Source organism: Pagrus pagrus, assembly GCF_965226575.1.
Source record: "Pagrus pagrus genome assembly, chromosome: 14".
NCBI classification, from domain to species: Eukaryota; Metazoa; Chordata; class Actinopteri; order Spariformes; family Sparidae; genus Pagrus; species Pagrus pagrus.
Genome location: NC_140198.1, coordinates 10,428,986 through 10,448,029, shown reverse-complemented (window position 1 = coordinate 10,448,029; position 19,044 = coordinate 10,428,986). Strand labels below are relative to the sequence as shown.

General features: G+C 38.0%; 2 protein-coding genes across 3 annotated transcripts in view; both read left to right on the top strand.

Annotated features, from left to right (window-relative positions):
* The first annotated feature begins 1,494 nt into the window (after positions 1–1,494).
* zcchc10 (zinc finger, CCHC domain containing 10) lies at positions 1,495–8,538 on the top strand. Its single transcript, XM_084373236.1, has 4 exons — positions 1,495–1,595; positions 3,105–3,266; positions 4,497–4,538; positions 7,754–8,538. Exons 1-4 carry the CDS (start codon positions 1,555–1,557, stop codon positions 7,989–7,991), a joined length of 483 nt encoding a protein of 160 aa, XP_084229362.1. The 5' UTR covers positions 1,495–1,554; the 3' UTR covers positions 7,992–8,538.
* Positions 8,539–9,744: 1,206 nt separating this feature from the next.
* Positions 9,745–19,044, top strand: part of aff4 (AF4/FMR2 family, member 4) — a 36,880-nt gene continuing 27,580 nt past the window's right edge. For both annotated transcript variants that reach the window (XM_084373677.1, XM_084373676.1), the window contains exon 1: positions 9,745–10,047. The gene's annotated coding sequence lies outside the window, so the exon portion shown is untranslated. The remainder of the gene's footprint in view (positions 10,048–19,044) is intronic.

Here is a 19,044-nt window from a genome sequence, read left to right as displayed (position 1 = left end):
GCTATTTAGTTGATGATGCCTGGGATGAACTCTAGGCTGTGCTGTATGAGGGTATTGAATGTATGAGGTCAGATTTTACATGCTTTAGTGAACTAGCCACAACTTCACATTATGTTTTTGTTGTTATATCAATAATTCATTATAACACAAAACACTAATGTGGTCCAACATGGGACAAGACATGCAAGGGCAAGGTATAAGAATCTAATGAAATAAATGAATTAAAAAATATCATGTTATAGGGAATGTAAGAGGTTTTGTGCAGGATGGTGTTAAATTATATATGTCTGCAGTGTTTTACCTTTTTGAAAGAACTAAACTATTGTATACCCTTAATTATACAACATGTAGATCCATTACGTCCTATGCATTTTTCTGAAAAAATGTGTTAGTGGAATGAAAATACTATTTAAGAAACCAGAGACGACATCTAGGCTACCTGCAGCTCTGACAGAAAGTAAGTATGGGTGGGTGTGATGACAGTTGAGTGTGGGAGGGTGCACTGCGTTGGTGACACAGATAGCCAACTGCTCAACCTTAGCAATTGTTTGCACAGTGCTGAAGATATGGAGATAACGCCAAAGACAAAATATGTGTATAGTCCTGTCATGATGCTCATTTACAGCTGTCAGGCCTAAAGAAATTAATTTTTTTTTCATTGACAAAAGTATTCTGAATTCCTAGTTGGATTTGATGAGGAATAAAATCCAAATATGAAATATGAAGAGTGCCAAGCATTGACATTCCCAGTAAACTATAAGGATTAGGTGTTTGGCAAACAGTACGCCCTAAAACCTCTGAAGTCTCTGACAAACTGAATGTGGTCAATATGTGGATCAAATGGATAAACGCCACCAGATTTGAATGTCTGCATACTCTATTGCTGGCTGATTGATATATGGTGAGTGACAATAAATCTCCTGCACTTGAATGCAATCCCATACATTTCTGTCATACGACATATTTTCAACGCTGTGAAAGGAAATTAAATATTTTCTATGCTGAGCACAGAGATGACTGAATTTTAGGTATAATAATCAAATTTTTAATATAATTCAGTCCAGAACAACACCACCATAAAGTTTATAGCCTGAAAAAGTTATAGTGAAAATGAATTAACACATGAACAGCTAAAGAGGCAGTCTCAATAAATAGGCTAGTCTTCAAACTGAACTGAAATGCTTTTGTTTTCTTTCTTTCTTTCTTTCTTTCTTTCTTTCTACTTTTTTCTGTTTGTGTTTTATGTCACTGTGTGCACGACTGAAGCGCTGACTGTTTGACTATGTAAAATCTTGCCTCTGCTTTGATTAAATCATATTTTAAATTAAATTATTATTAATTAATTATATTTTTAGGTTTCCTGCTGTCATACAATATAAATGTTAATTTGTTACTGTTAATTAATTCCACTAATTCAACACCAATCAGTTAGTAACTCGATCAAATACATAGATGCAGTAGACCATCTCTGCCAATAGGGGGCATTAGTTGCATTAAGGCTGCCGGAAATACGTACCTACCCCGATACCAACGAAGAAGAAAAAGTAGTGCAACATGGCGACTCCCATGCATAGAATAATAGCCAGAAGACAAGCGTGAGTATAATTTAGATAACTATATAAATATGTGTCTTTTTCACTGTTTTGTGAACACTGTGGTGTTTGAAACTCGGGTGGTATGGAGGTTCGTGTTAGATAAAACGTTAGGAGGTTGAATTACGAACACCTTCAGGGCTTCATGGGAGCACAAATGCGCCGCGGTCTTTCTCTACAGTACACAATCACGAAGATATCGTACTGTTTTCCTGCTCTGAAACTCTTGTTTAGGCTTTCAACTCGTCATTTGTAGGTTTTAATACACTAATAACCGACGAGAGTTCATTTTATTCGAGATTACGATTCAAAATATGGCAAGTAGCTGTAACTAACCGTGGGTTCAAGTTACACGTTGTCGACTGAAATATTTGTTTCCTGAACGTTTCCCTTTTCAAGAAGTAATCATGTCGAGAAAAACAACAGGATATTCTTGTTTTATATATCGACATATATAACTTGAGGTGTGTGTATGATGATTATAGCATCCCCACCCTGAGAAAATGAAGAGTTAGACAGCTAGATGACGTTAATGTGTCCTGTTACAGAATGATTTTGGCGTTTAAAGGAGCACTATGTAGTTTGGGGGAAGACATTTTAATTAAAAGAGAAAGGTCTTCATTAACTGATTTTTTTTTTTTTTTAATGCTTAGACAAACCAAATTAACAACATCTCTTCATTTTCATGACTGGATACACTGAATAAACAAACTGACCTTAAAGGACAACACAGTTTCATACTGTTTTACTTTGTTTATATGTGGCGGACCCTGCCACCTTTCTGGCTTCAAACAGTGTTCTGGAGACCTTATTCTCCTCTGAGAACAGCTTGTTTATTCAGTTATGGAAAAGATAAATAATTCAGAGTTTGTATTATTACCTCATTAATATTGGTGAAAAGAAATCTATATGCCCCTTTTAACAACCTCATTACAACCAATATGAAAAGGGTAGTGACATCGCTGATCAAAACCAAATGTTAAGAAAGGTCTTGTATCAGGTTTGACGCAGACCACCTTCTAAATAAAGCTATTTTATTAGCATTTACCTCATTACTTTTAAAACAAATTACATTTTAAATCAGTGTTATCTTTTCATACACAACCGTTTTCCTTGCTTCCATTATGGAACATATGAATATTTCTGAGTTTGTATTATTACCTCATTAATATTGTAAATATTAAAACTCTGAGTTTGAATTTCTTCTCCAAAACTTCATAGTGCCCCTTTAAACAGACCAAAACAATGTAAAGAGAGTTCTGCGATCACTAGAAAAGCATTAAGCTATGTGACATTAGGCAGCCTGTGAGTGTTATTTTCATATTGCTAAAGAAATAAATAAACTATCCTTTGCATTAACCTAATTTATAATGTGAAATGCCCATAAGGAAAATCTTGTCGGTGGAGAAGAATTCAACTTAACTAAGAAATTATTAGGACTACTGCTACTTACTAGAGGAGGTGGTTGTTTTGTTTATCCTCATTGAGATATGACTGTTTTATTACACACAGGGAGGCAAACAAACAACATGTCCGCTGCCAGAAGTGTTTGGAGATGGGACACTGGACCTATGAGTGCACAGGGAAGAGGAAATATGTGCACAGACCGTCAAGAACGACTGAGATGAAAAAGAAACTCAAGGAGAATGAGAACAAACCCCTCAGCATTACTGGGTAAGGTGTCTCCATGAGTTCACTGCTTGTGACAAAAAGACAGTGCCGATGCCACTAAGATCCATGTTTAAGGTCACAACATACATTTGCAGTGCTATCAAGTTGGTCAGAACTCACTTTCTGGGGTTATTCTATCTGCCAGGCTGTTCAGTGTTTTTATGCATCGAGTTGCATTAAGCCACAAATTTCATCACAGCCTCTTCTTAGAAAAACAACTTAATAAGATCAGTTGGTGCACGAAATGTGCTTCAGATCTTTCCAAACATCTTGTGGCGCATTGTTCAAATTATTTGTTGGCAGAATGGCACACTATGGGGCCAGAAGTTGTGATATTGTTTCTATTTTTTCTCTCACTGCCACTGTGTTGTGGTTGCGTGCACATAAGAGTACTCCGGTGGGAGGGCTGTGGAAGATGTTTAATGTAATGGGTTATTTTCAGCTCACAGCACAGCCATTTGGCAAGTTTGACTAACTAACAGACAAGGGTGTTCAGAAGATGACAGAATTTTGTTTATAGGATGTACAGTTTCTGGCATTCGATGGTAGAGAGCCTCATTTGTTCACTTGGACTGCCCAGTCTTTTTTTGTGTCTGCCATTTTGGCTCAGTAATCATCAGGTCACGAGTTAGACGCCTCTGAACAGGAGAGAAGCTGGTGTTCTCATTTTTAGGCCATACAATTATCTGCTCTGCTAGACAGTGTGGATGAGGTGTGTGTCCACACTGGTATGATTTTTATGGTTGGTAATTTGGCTCTGACACTAAGCTTTCATGTTGTAAGACACTGTGTACCATGGGGCGTTAAAAATATCATCTTAAACGGGGACACTGTCTTATTCAGGAAATGACGCAAACTGACAGTAACTAAGTCTATACTTTAAAACCGTCACTGTACAATAACTGGCCCATTAGCAGACGACATTGTTGTTGCTTTTTATCGCCATCTAGAGGACGTAATGATAAATACAGAATCCTGTGTTAACAACTGTTCAATGTCAATATTTCCCTTTTAACATGGTGGAATTGATTGCACCATTATTGTCAGTGCTTATACTGGTATTAACAAGGTATCCCTGTTTAAAACCAGCAGTCTGTACTGTATGCAACTTCTATGCTGTACTACTACAGCACATATTCCAACTTTATTATTTATGAGTCCCAGTCATCACTAAGCTTAATGTCAAATAAATGTCAAGGCTGTTAATGCTGTTGCTTTTCTCTCCCTTTACAGACCAGGAAACGAAGGCTCCGGTGAAAAGAAAGTAAAAAAGAAGTAAGTAGGACGTTTATTCAACCATCTTTGTACAATGCTGAATGTTTTGGCCTCATACATTAAAGTGTTTTGATGTGGAACAAGTAAGCTACTTTTTAATATGAATATCTAATTTAGTTACATGTATTTATTAGCAGGTAAGTAGTAGTATTCATACCTAGTTGTATGTAATTAAAAAAAAAAAAAAGATACATGAAGGCTTTAACATTGCTGTTCTTATTACCTTGTTTAGCTAGCTATTTCAGAAATATCCCTGTAATACGCTTTGCATTTATAATGAATGTTGACATAGATACCATTCATCAGAGAAGCTTCTCCAGGTCTGCTGACTAGTGAGGAGTCCTTGGGAATTTCAATTTGTTTCAGTCGTTCGAATGATGTCCCCCAGGGGTCAGTAAGGTCACATGTGAGTCACATGAAAGTCACGTGAGAGTCGCACCCGGGTGTGTGTCAGGTTTAAATTGGTGTGAAAATCTAATCTTGCCTGTGAAAGGATGTCAGGATATTTCTGGATGGTAGAGGGTCTCCTTGGCAGTATTACTGTCCCGTTCTTGTTTCGAAGACTGAATATTATTAACAAAAGTGTGACATAACAGTTCCCCTCGAATTGATGACTATGAGCATCTACAGTTTGTTAAAATGGCTTAAGCAGGTATCTTATAGACCAGTAGTAGTACATACTTTCCCGTCCGATACTCAATTTTTGGGGCCAATATCAATATGAGGAAGTAAAGCATAAAATATACACATTTTTTGCAATGATCCCTCAAACATTTGCAACAAAGATATGTGACGGAGGCAGGCAGGATATTTTACAGTGTGACATCAAACTTTATCATCCAAAATGGCATCAGTGCACTGAAACAGTCAACTTCTGGGAATTTAATTATTATACATTACCCAAAGCATTTTTCCTGCATTTTAACCTCTTAAATATTGGATCATATCGGAAAACATATACACAGATACCTATATATCTGTGATAGGCCAATATCTGCCAACCACAATATCGTTTGGGCTCTAGTTGTAATCCAGTGCTTTTCAGTGCCTGCTTTTAAAAATCCTAATGTGGCTGTATTTATGTGCGGTTTGTTCATGTCTCAAAGGGTCATGAGTGCAGATGCTAATCAGTTTTATAAAATGTTTAGAACTTGCAATGATATGCTTTTAATTTTTGTGTTTAGCCTCTCAAAGGGAAAGTTACTGTTATTGATATCATCTAAATATTTGTGTGTACATGTGTGTGTGTCTGTGTGTGTGTATATATATATGTGTGTTTTGAAAAAGCACAGGTGTGACCAATAATGTTAATGATGGCTCCATCCCATATTAAGTGTGTCAGGAAGCCATGTCCGTGAGTGATTATGCACAGTATCAGAGCCATGGAGCCGGCTCACCTAAATGGAATGCAGCCATCATTAATATGATAAATTCCACCTGTGCTTTTCCTGCTTTGACAAGTCAAAACGTCTGCCGTGAAAGGGCCCTTTTCACGACCCAGGTGTTACTAATTACATTAATGGCTCGTTCTCACAAAGCCGTGACAGCGAGCCAGCATGCACAGTAAGAACCCTGAAACTGAAGCATTAATGTTTTTATCTACAGCTCTGCGTTTCCTACTGTGGCATGTCAAAATGGCCCATACTTTTAAGTACTATTTAACAGCTGTACAGACTGTAAAGCCCTACGAGACAAACTGTGATTTGTGATACTGCTAGCCTTTTTTTCCCCTTTTTTTTTTTTTTATCATTCCCAAATGAATCAAATTCATAGACCTTTCTCACAGCAGCCGTTGTTTGACTTGTCGCAACAGGAAAGGCACAGGTGGAACTAATAGCCTGAACGACGGCTCAGTTTCAGCAGTTATTTCAGTGCTGTGCACAAGTTAATAATGTTATTAGCCTCACCTGTGTTTGTCAAGTTAAAATTCCCTGTTGTATGACAGAAGTTATTTGGAAACCACTGAGACCCCGTACACACGTAGCCGGGTATCTGCTAAAACGAATATATTTTTCTACGTTTGGACCTGTCATCCACATGAAAACGCATCATAAACGAATATTTAAAAAAACTCCGGGCAAAGTGAAGATTTGCGAATACTCCGTTTATGCATTTGCGTGTAGACAGAGATAACCGGAGTTTTGCGTTTTCGAACGTCACAATATGCGCCAAAACAACAACAAATCTGCTCTGACATCAAACGTGCGACCTTTGTTTACTGCAGAAGCATGGCTCCGAGTGAAAACTGTGGTGGTGTTAACTATTGTGCAGGCGCTGTTTACCTCTTTGATTTTACAAGCCCAACTACTGCTCCAAGAGCACAGGCGACGGATAACATTGCGTGACAATTTCCGTATGTCCCGGTCCTCACTCCTGTCGCTGTCGGAGTTATTACGTCCTCATATCGAGGGGCAGTCCACTGTCATGCGATCACCCGTCAGTGTGATTGAAAACGCAGATGTTCGGTTATGTGTGGAAGGGTTTTTTTTCGAAAACGAGGTAGTGTGGATAAAATTTATTTTATAAACGGAGGGGGGGAGATATTAGGTTTTAAAAATACCCGGCTACGTGTGTACATAGCCTGAATTGCATTACAGATATATAAATACAGATTTGTATTTGACCTGTGGTGTTGTCACAATAATGTGGAATGGGTTTTACAGTTTACACACCACCCATTATTCAGTGTGGACTTCACCATCTCTGTAGAGAGTTGGTGTTGTGTGTAGCTGCTGAATTTGTATTAGAGTGGCATGCCATGCTTGTCTATAGGTGGGAGGGGCAGATGCCGTCAGTCAAGTGATGGCTGGTGACTATGAGGAGGTCTAGCTGTCACTTTCCCCCTCATAAAAGACAATGATAAGGCCATGATGGGTGAAACTGATCTGAGTAGTGAGCTGTACTATACTGGTGTGCACAACATCCAAAGAAAAATAAGGTTTTCTTAGTTTAAGTAAAACAAATGAAGAAAAACTTGGCAGATAAACATCTTTTACCTTGTAGATGGAGAGTTTTGTTTGTAAAGTAGGTAAACAGAACGTGTCAGTGTAACTGAAGAACAGCCATAGAGGTAAAAAGTAGTTCAAAATCACTGCACATCTTTTATCTTCTCATCTCCCCCTGTGACAGGTACACCATGAGACCTTAATAACAATAGACACCGTTCTGTTTTCCGCGCTCATGTTTTTTCTTTGTGCTCCGCCACTTGCTCTCAGGGCTAAAGACACCAGCGACAGCAGCAGTGATTCAGACGGCTCCTCCAGTGACTCATCGTCAGACAGCAGTGACTCTTCCAGCTCCTCTTCAGATGACAGCGACAGCAGCAGTGACAGCGACAGCTCTTCTTCATCCTCCTCTTCCTCCTCCTCCTCTTCATCCTCTGACAGCTCGGGCTCAGGAAGCAGCAGCGATTCAGATCAGGGACCTCCGAAGAAGAAGAAAAAGAAGAAATGAACAGATACACTGGAGTAGTCGGATTTTCCTGTTGTTGTTTGTTTCCCAAAGTTATTTTAGCTATCCACAGTTTTTTTTTTTTCCTTTTGATCAGATCTGAGTGGACACCTTTAGGGCTGTAAATCCTACAGTTGCATACTGCTCGTATTGGTTTTAGCAAAAATGCAGATCGGAAAGATGTTATCAGGTTTTGTTTTCAAAACTTATCTCCCTCGTTTCTTCTATCAATGTGATATTTTCTCATGTTTTTAGGTCTACTGAGGATAAACAATTTAGATATGTGAGGAAACTAATGTGCATATTCATGTTGAATTTGTGATTTTGTACTAAAGTATATTTTTAGTCAAACTCGATCTGTACAGCTCACAACCTTAAGAAAGCAACACTTATCTAGTGCTGAAAAGACATTGATGCGAGACCTTTTAAGTGATACTGTATACAATTTCTGTTTCTTAACTTTTTCATTAGTTTGAAGTTAAAAGGTCTCCGTTCTGTGATATTGCAGTTGCTTGTTTTCGTTGTAAAATAAACATGACTTGCTTTTGTTTTTAAGACTCTTGCGTATTCACTATTGTAAAATGTTTAAACACATTATGACGACTTTATATATATATATATATATATATATATATATTCACAACTCAAAATTTCTTAGGGATACTGGGATAGTTTAGTGTTTCACTTGATTGTTTATTCTGTGACATATCTGAATTTTTGTTTTGTGAATATTTCTGGTCCCCAAAATAATGAGACATCTGACTTTCATTGCATATCCACACACATATGTGCACCCCTATCCCAATATCTATAACTTATTTTGAGTAGTGTATATGAATTTGAGAATAAGATGACAGTAGATTTAATTTTTATTAGGTAATGTGCAGGATAGTTCTGATAATGTTTTCATCTGCTTGGATAATATAAAGTGAAGGTGTTTGGAAATGTTTCATTGTGAACCTGGATGATGGTAACGGCACAAAACTTCACAGTGCTGCAGGTTATTCATCAAGATGTGTGTTGTGTGTTTGCAGCTTGAGTTACTTAAAATGCAGAGATGTTTGTTTTTTTTTTTTTTTTTTAATGCACTGGGGCTAAAGTTGCAGAAATCAATGATTTTTAATCTGCTTTTTGGAGGTGTAGTTATTTTTGGCTTGCTTTCCTTGAAGTCGGGGCCTAAAATATCCAATATAGACTAATCTAATCAGTCAGGTGACACTGAATTTACACTTTATGTTCATTAAAAATATAGTTATATTTAAAATTTAACCCAGTTCCTTCAACCTGCGTTCAAATAACACGACTTTACACTTGCAAATTGCGTGCAGTGCATACACTCCTAAGCATCAGCCAACAGCAGGGAACAATGAATCGCCCTCCGTGATTTCCGTCCTGAACGTCAAGTCTGAACAACCTGTGCGTCACAGGAATGATGCATTCAAGTCATGTCGGAATTGTCAAGATCAAATGAATGACCCTTACCTTGACACTGTCCAACACACGGTTCACTGCATTTTACTTATTTCCGTATCGGTGATCGACAAACATGCCCGCTGTCAAAATAACGATTTCTCTTAAGTTGTAAAAATTGATTTAACTTAAGTTTTCAAATTGTCTTTCGTTCACAGTACTCCAGAAATGATCTCCTCTCTCTGTCACGTTTACCAAAAAGTAACTTCCCCATCATGTTTACTTGCACGGGTGATTGGTTTGAGCTAATTCCGACAGCTCTTGAAGGCAGCACGGCTTGCTGCCATCCATGCATCCAGTCCTGTCTGTGGTACCTGCTGGCTACTTAACTTAGCTAGCAGCCTTACCTATCAGTCACTTCTGTTCAGGAATAACAAAATGAACGAGAGACAAAATGATTTTATTTTGTCTTCCGCTCGATGCGCAGTTGCATTTTAAGCAAAAGATGGAGACCATCCATTTGATTTTAGTGTTTTAGCTGTTAAGCGTTTTGCTGAGTCCATTTTGCCCGTAACTGGAAGTGGAAAAGACAAAGAGAAAAGAGCTTTCCAATAGCTAGAATGGTTTGGGCCTAAAAAGAAGACAAGAGGTAAGGATGCCGAACATCACAAAAGATGCCATTTGGTGATTAACTGTACTTGGTGGATGTCTGACATTTGGAGCGAATGTTATTTTAAATTTCCGCAGAAAATTTCAATGGTTTCATAGCTAGCTAGCCGCTAGCCTAGCCTGTAACCGCTACTAGCAGATTTGGCTAGCTAACAGTATGCTAAAGCAAAGATGCAGGTAGTCCTGTAGGTAGCGTGTTAGCTCTTGCTAAATGGGTAGACCTTGTAGCTATTTGTGAGTTCTGTTGACGGCCAAAAAAAATGATTGTTCAAACTAAGATAACGCTAAACGTTACTGTTATCCGTGCGGTGGCTTTCCGTTCTCGGAAAGCAAGCCAAACATCGTAGTGATAGTGGTCATGTTTCTGTTCATGTAATGTTGGCTAACAGGTCATGACGTCTGATGTTTGTGTTTTCTGTATTTAGCCATCGTTGACACAACTTCCACGGCTAACTTTGCTAACTATTACTAATTTTCGTGATCGACAGGGACGTAATTATTTGACATTCACGTTAAGTGTAGACGATAAACGAGCTGCGCACAGTTTGTTTATCATGCAAATAACTGTTACCCAATTCAGCTTCGTGAAACAAGCTGTGGATGGACTCTTAAAGCTGAACTACTCAAAAACGATCAACAAATATTGTATTTGCGTGCAGTTTCTGTGCCGTAAACAGCACAATTTAACTAATCCAAGGCCCATAACAGTCGTTAGTTTCCCCACAGTGACTAGCAAAAACTTTTGGGTTTGTTTTCCTGTACGTTAGCCTCCGTGCTTTTATTTTGTCACATTACACTCGGTGCCACTCCTAGCTGCCTTAAATCTTCACCCTAATGAGTCTCAATTACTGTTAAAACTACGAATAGTCTTATGTGTTAAGCTTTGGTCTAGGAAAAAGGACAGCTGATATGCTTTTCTAGGAAGCCATTTTACGTGCCACAGTTGGGGGAAGGGCCAGAAAATGCATCATAAGTCCGGAGTAGCTCTTAACAGTTTTGAATATCCCTGCTACTTGTGCAGGGTAGACTTGGCACATCAGGGAAACAAGGACTGAGCTATCAACTTGTTTATCTTGGTTGACACACCATGGTGGGGGGAGGCCTGAGGTCATGAACTCGTTTATTGCAGGTAGCTGTGAATTGGCACAACATCAGTTGTCAGCTGGTAGATGGAGGTTTTTTTTAGGTTGTTTTGATGATAAAATCTGAACGTCTTTCTGCTCTTCAACACGACACCCAGCTGTAGTACTTGCATGCTTAAGGTGTTTCTCTGTAAGAAGGATTTTCTGAACACACCATTGGATATAAGCTCAGTTTGAGTAAGCGTGTCAAGCGTTACAACTCGCAGTGTTAAAGGTCCAGCGTGTTGGATTTAGGAGGCGAAACGCAACACGATATTTACAATTATGTTTTTATTGGGGTATAATCGTCTGTAACTTGTTTTTTGTTACCTCAGACTGAGCCTTTTATAGCTAGAAAGGCAGCTGGACCTTTTCCACAGAGTCCGCCATGTTGCACCCCCTTGTTTCTACTGTAGCCCAGAACGGACAATCCAAAAAACTTGTTCTAGACAGGGCCTCTTGCGTAGGGGGTGGTGAAACGAGGGGTTGCAATCTATAACCTCACAGGACCTTTAAAACACATGTAAACTAGGGCTGTACCTAATGATTATTTTCATTGTCGAGTAATCTGTCAATCATTTTTTTCAATTAATTGATCTGTTGTTGGTCTGTAAACTGACAGAAAATTAGTAAAAATGTCGGTTTCCCTAAGCCCAAGAAGACGTTGTCGAATGTCTTGTTTTGTTACAAAGGATATTCAGTTTACTGTCAAAGAGGAGAAAAGAAACCAGGAAATATTTACATTTAAGAAGCTGCAACCAGAGAAATTTGACTTTCTTTATTTCCTTAAAAACTTTGAAATCAACTAGGACCTTTTTAAAATGCTTCGCCATTTTGTGACACAGAAGGCGATCCAACCGTTTGATGATAGATGTCATGTGAATATAATTCATTTATAGCAGAAAAAACTAAATCTGAAAGCATAAGGCCTTTGCCAAACTTGCGTAAAAGGTGTAACATGAAAGCAATGTGTCAAAAACTTTAACCGATATATCAGAGAACCTAGCGATGCTGATGTGTTGAGAGCTGTTTCAGTGATTCATCAGGCTAGGACAAAAATCAGTGTAAGTATAAATAACATTTATCCGTCTTATTGCACAGTTTATTTTACTTTGAGATGAGGTGGAAGCATGTGATTGCAAGATGAATGGGCGTTGTAGTTGTAGACAGTCATATGAGACATGAGCAAAATATGAGGGGTCTCCCAGTGTCATTTTGGTTAATTGTGTCAATATTAGTAAAACACTTCTCTTAATAATTCAAAGTAAACAAAGTCAAGCTAATGCAGTCAATCTAATGGTGGTCAGGCAGATAAAAGGTTTGTTCTGTCTTCTTGTGCTCCCCGTGACGCAGCTCGCTGTGAAATCCTCTCCACTTCCTGTTTAGGTTTTGCTCTGCGGCTTTAGTGTTACCGTTTCCTCTGTAGCCAAGCGAAGGGCACATTTTTGGTTGAGATGTTTTGGTCACTTGTTTTGTCCTTTCCAGACAGAGGAGTGGGTACATGTTTTCTTTAGCTCTGACACGTCCGTTGTACAGCGTGGTTGTAGTGCAAGTGTGGTTTAGCAGTCTGGATATTTGGAAAATGAGCAATACGCAGTTTCAGACAACATCGAGTTATTGTGCAAGATTGTAGGGCAGCCCTCTCAAAACTGAGACGTCCATGTCTGAATAAGCCAAAAGTCCTCCTTTATCTTGTCTTATCACCTTCATCTTCCTCTGCCTTTGATGGTTGAAATTAATTTATCAAGCAAAGTCAAAAAGGAATCGTATCACGGCAATCATCTGGTTTGTTTATTGTGCCGATTCTCCTGCATTTTTCTATAAACCCATCCAAAGTGGGAGCTAATTGTGTCTCCAGCTAAGGCCTATAAGTTTATAATCAAATCTCATTTCCTTTACAAAGAGAAGTCGAAAGTAAGTTGTTTGAAGGCTTGTCTTCCAGAGTCAGAGCCAGTTTAATTAGCCCCGAATCTAATCAGACATCAGCAGCTCTTTTTTTATCCCTCTGTACTGTTGCTCACACAGCAGAAAAATATGCTACTCACTGTGTCCTGACCTCGTGCATCTGTTCTTCAGCTTTTGTTCTCAGAGTTAAGCTCTCATGTGGGTATCTAGTCAGGTGTAGGTGAAGCTCATTAAGGTCATTTCATTTTTACAGATCTGGCATACATCCAGTCTGTGAGATACTGCTCTGTAATATCAATCAGGATATGATAAACATCAGTTGTAGTCTATCGCAGCACTAATACTTAGGATGAACAGCAATGAAATGCATTGGCATTGCTAGCAGGAACACTATACGATATAACAATTATTCATTTATGTTATACATAAAGATAACAACTTTGTAATGAATGATTAAAAAGACAACAATTTAATTTTTCATCAGCTGATGTCTTCATCCACATTTGGCCACAGCACGTATCAAAGCGCCTGGACTGGGGGTGCATGGGGTTTATTTTGAGGTTCACAGTAGTAAGCTATAGGTTGCATGTGTCTATTTGTAGGCAGGCAGATATTTCAGTGTCAGATGAAGTCCAGACTGCACCCTGAGTAATAAGATGCTGACTGATAAATAGGGTTGGGTTGATTTTTGACTATTGTTATCACATGTGCTAAATAGGAATGACTGCATGTTGTTGATGTATAGGTTGTATGATGCTCTCAGTTTTGATTTGCTTAGGTCATGTTTCAGCTATCGGAGGAGTTTTTTCTCGAAGGTAAAATGACCCTGATTAAGGAGCGATTCATGTTTTGGGTGTGTAATAGACTATTTTAAGTCTGCTTTGGAGTGTTTCATGTAAGTAAGTTTCAGGCTAAAAGAAGCCCTGATATAACAAAGTTTAGGGTTGATTTGTATCACAAAGCCATGTGTTTCTTTCGTATTAGGCCTTGTAAATGTTAAGCAATTTCCTTATCTTAATGATCAGCAATCAGTTTAAGTCTAAAGGCATCCAAAATGCATACATGTGAAAGAATACCTTATCTGTCACACCTCCTTCCTAAACATTCACAAACAGTACTAGCAGCAGGCAGGTAATGGCAAGCGACCAAGAAAAAGACGATGAGGACATCAACTCCCTTCTCAGGAATAAGTCTGGAAATATTTTCAGAGAAGGAAGTTAATGTCCTCATCGTCTTTTCCGATAACTTGTTGCACTTGTTATGGCAATATAAGCTGCTCTGTTTCAACAATGTAAGGCTGTAAAATGTAAAAAAACCTTCATGTTTTGCCAGGAGACTTAAACCAACAGTGAGCAGGAAAAAGTTTAAATAATGTGTAATTTGTTAAGTTGAGTCTGCTGCAGGCTTAATTGTTTTGTCTTTGTGACAGTTTATATTGTGCCAGATTTGACACTTTTCTTAAATGTTCCTGTTGTTAAGCTGTGCTAGTGTAGCCAGTTTAAAGCCCATTTTACTGCAGATAACCGCTTAAAGTTATTTACAACTGTTTATGTGTTGTTTTTTATGGACAGGAGCAGAAGAGAAAGGGGTGGCAGCTTCTTCTATAACTGATTGTGATAAATGGGCAGATAATATCGTCTCATATCGATCGCAGGCCACTGAATTGAACCTAATCATAATCGCGTCATGACAGACTTTGTGTTATCGGCAAATATTGCAGCGTTGTCCAACGATTTCGAATAATACTGTGTCATAATGAAACTGATTATTTACTTTGGCGGTGCCCAAAACGGCTTGGGTGCTGCACCTAAGCCTTATAATGGGGAAAACCCTTCAAATTAATTAGGTGTCACTCACTTATACACATAATTGCTGCTCATTCTCCCACTAATACTGTAGTTGCTAAACAAGATGAACCATTATGAGAATGCTGTGCTTAAAGGCTTTATTAGAAGTGATATTTTAAACACATACGTCTCATTAAAGAGTCACAGACGTCCCTCAGCAGAGCTTTTTTTTATTTTAAAGATGAGTCTTTTGTCCAGTGTTCCTGCTTGTAAAGCTTGTTTACTCTTCAAGTCTGTTCACCTAAAGGATTTTAACAGGACATTGGTAAACATTGGGTGTTTACTGAACATGCTGGAACATGCTGAGCTTAAACTGTAGGTGCATCATACACATTCAACACTGTAGTGTGTTGAATGAATATTGACTCAAAGCCAAAGGGAGTGACTGTAATTGTTCAAATCCTACTGTAGATCAGATACGGGTGAATGGAGTCATGCAGAAAAAGTAAAGCCTTTTGACCAGCTTGGTGTGCACGTTGAAGAAGTTGAATGACGCAGGCTCTTTGGAAACGTTGCCGACATAATTGAGGGTTGTGTGTCATGTTCCACTAACAATGTAGCAGAAAAAAGTGACCTGAACATTGTGTTATCGGTGTCAAATGTGCTGCAATTGAGAACATTTTCTTCCTGAGCTCTTCTGACATTATCTGTCAAGTCGAAATCCACGTGAACGCCTCAGGTGCTCACAGTCTAGTTACATATGCTATTTAACTATTGAGAGACACTTTTAGTTCAATTTGATAATGTAAAACTGTAAACTTTGGCAGCTATTTTAAGGTTTAGTCTCAGTCAAGTTTTTAGGTGAAAATACTTTTTAGTCACACTGTAGTCATTTTTCAGCTCAGCTCAAGTCAAAATATATTAGTCTAGTTTTAGTCGACAAAAACTTGTTACATTTTTGTCAACTTTCTAGTCAGAGTTTAAGGAAAGCGAAACATGCTTTTCATCATTGTTTTTATAATCAAAGATATAATTTTGGCTCGTCATGAAAAAGGGTCGTTGACCAACATTTTTTTTATCATAATTTTCGTTAACAAAATAAACACTGATTTCTTGGCATGAAAGAGTCAGTCCTAGATGAATAAAGTGACGTTCACATTTAGATGGTAGCATCAGAGCTATGTGTTCTTTGACAACAATACGTCTTCGCTTCTCAGTAAACTGGTTCACTGGATTTCAAATATGTAAACTCTACTTAATTGATATTTCATTAGTTAGTTTTTTCTTTTAAAATGCATGATAGCCACAACACTCAACCCTGATTGGTAAATGCAACCAGCTCCCCCTGACTCGGGGATAATGCACGCCTGCTGAGTGAAGGCATTCCAGCCAGTGAGTCAGTTCAAATACTTCAAACCTGCCTGAATGAAAGGATGTTAGCAGTTGTTTAGAGAACATGCCAATCAAGATTTAGAGACTTGTTTTGATATGTTAATTAGAGCTAATCTGAAGGCAAGGAGAAATATTCAAGCAGGAACTAAAGGATCCTGAAACCTCAGACTTAATCCTAATTTTGACATTGTCTTCAACAAACCTCAGCAGCTAAATACTTTGACATGAAAGGCACATAGAAAATAAGGCTTATTCTTTACTCCTATTTATTGTGGGAATGAGATAATTCTTCATACTGGCACAGGAATATGTGTAGTTTAAGAGGGCTGATTTAAAGTCTCTCCATTTTCAAAAACCCTTATTATTTTGGTAAGTTTCTGATGTAGTCCTTGTCCTAGCAGCAGTCGACCAAACAGCTGCTTATATGAGGCAGTTTTGCAGCATTTGAATGGACACTCCCTCTGGAATGTCTGTTGTCAGCAGGTTTGCTTCAAAAGCACCAGGGTAGGTGGCACTCGCTGCCCATCTGCACCCACTACTGAGTATTTGTTCAGATACATTGTTATCTTTGTAAACCACACTTGTACAAAATCCAGGAAACCATTTATGACTAGGGCTGCAAGTAAAGATGATTTTTGGCGATCAATTGATTAGTTGTTTGGTCTATAAAATGTCATAAAATAATAATGATAAAAAAAAAGAAATGATGCCCTCAGATGTCTTGTTTTGACCATAACCCAGATATATTCAGTTTACTGTCATAGAGGAGTAAAGAACCTAGAAAAATTTAAGAAGCTGTAAACAAATAATTTGGACCTTTTTTCTTGATGATTATTCAAACAGATTAATCAGTAATCAAAATAGCTGGTGATGGATTCAATAGTTTAAAACTACAAAATTAATTGTAGCAGGTAAACAGCTTAACTGAATATACTATGCGTCTCAGTTTATGTTTTTATGACATTTTGTGACACATTGAGGAGTAAAAACAGCAGCATAAAACTTTCCAAGTTAAAAGTTGTAACATGAAACTAACAAAATAACACACATATGAAAATATTGAGCAAATAATCCAGATGATGCACTGATCTGTGTGTTTGTGTATGGCTACAACTGCTGCACAAGATCATGTCACAATATTTAACTGCAGTGCGTGTAGATTTTGCAATAATACCATTTACAGTAAATTGGCCTTGATAATTGTAAATGTCTGATATTGTAACAGCCCTAGTTGACAATTAATTGATTCAGTTTGTGACATGAAAGTTTGTTTTTATTTTATATAAATTTTTGAATCACCGTGATGCTGTGTTTACTTTTTAACATCCAGTATTCACATGCAAATGACTTGATGTGCCTCAGAGCTGTTTAGTTAGAGCAAGTTGGTTGGTGCAGAGTGTTAAGATGTTAGATTCTGTAGCAATGCAATGCTATCGCATAGCGTTGTAGGTACTCTACTTACGAGCTTTGTCATTGATTAAATCAACCATGGTTAGCAGTCTGCTTCTATTTATAAAAGGAAATGATATATATAATTGATGTGCTGAAAATAACTGACTATGAACTTAAACGGAGAGAGAGATTATAAGAAGGCTGTGTTGTAGATTCATTGTCTTATTTCAGACAACATCAGCCCTGGGCGTAAAAACATGGAGGCCTTCTCAAGATTGTAAAGTTTCCATTGACGTTTATATCTTCAGACAAGCTATGCATTTCAAAGTGTCACAATAAAGCAATTGTGAACTGAGTCAAAGGGAGTTTCCCAAGTTTGGACCTCATCTTTTTATGTCCGGACTTTGCATTATCTTGTCAATTACACAGAAACTAAACAGCACATCATAAAGATCATGAATGTTCTGGCAACAGCATCATTCATGCTCCCTGTCGTGAAATATTTTAAATGACCATAGAAGTCACGTGAAACTATAATCTTTGTTCCTCTTCTTTATTTGTGCTTCATTGCAACAAAAGTCCTTTGCGGTCAAACATATGATTTACTGTGTGTCGGTTAAAACAGACCCCGGTGCATTTTCCAGGTTAGTGTGCTCCGTTTGGGCTGGTGTGAAAGCTGTCAGTCGAACCCTAGTTAGGACCAAATGACCAGACCGGACGAATAATAGGTTTAAAGCACAATTTCAAGCGCTTTTTTTCTAATTTCGTCTACTGATTGTGAGCTGCACAGAAAGCGATCTTATAATTGATCTGTAGCCAAGCCGTGTATTTGTTGTAGTCCTTTTAATATGGGAACATGTATGCATGTCGGTGGAGTATTTTCCCTCATTATTAGGGTAAAAGTTGTTAAAACTGCTGTTTGTAACCTACTGTGACCTTTTATTAAAGTCCATTAAAAAGTGTGTGACGGCAATGCCACAGTAATAAGCCCCAAATCATTACTGTACCATCCCTTTCATCTAGTCTCTGCCTTTTAGTCATTATTCAACATCACTTCACACGGTTGTTATATTCAAGTACAGCCACAAAGCCTCTATCACTTGATGTTGATCCTTTAATCTAGCACATATCACACATCACTTCAAAATGTGCTAAACTTTCTTGGGGGAATATGTAATAAAATAACCTACAAACTTAAATTAAGTAAATAAACTTTGAGAAGGACCAAGTTTCAGGCAGCATGTAAAAAACTTTTGGAAAAAGCTGAAGGGAACACGCAGGGATCTCTTTGATGGTTATCTGTAGTATATCAAGGAGCCAGAGCCAGATCTAAAAATCAACCCAAACATAACAGGAAACCTGTAGAGAGTTACCAGATGT

Excerpts from the sequence above, each read along its gene's own strand:
- zcchc10 (XM_084373236.1), top strand. The coding sequence starts at position 1,555 with ATGGCGACTCCCATGCATAGAATAATAGCCAGAAGACAAGC. Across the intron at positions 3,267-4,496 it reads AAACCCCTCAGCATTACTGG|ACCAGGAAACGAAGGCTCCG; the intron begins GTAAGGTGTCTC and ends CTCCCTTTACAG. Across the intron at positions 4,539-7,753 it reads GAAAAGAAAGTAAAAAAGAA|GGCTAAAGACACCAGCGACA; the intron begins GTAAGTAGGACG and ends ACTTGCTCTCAG.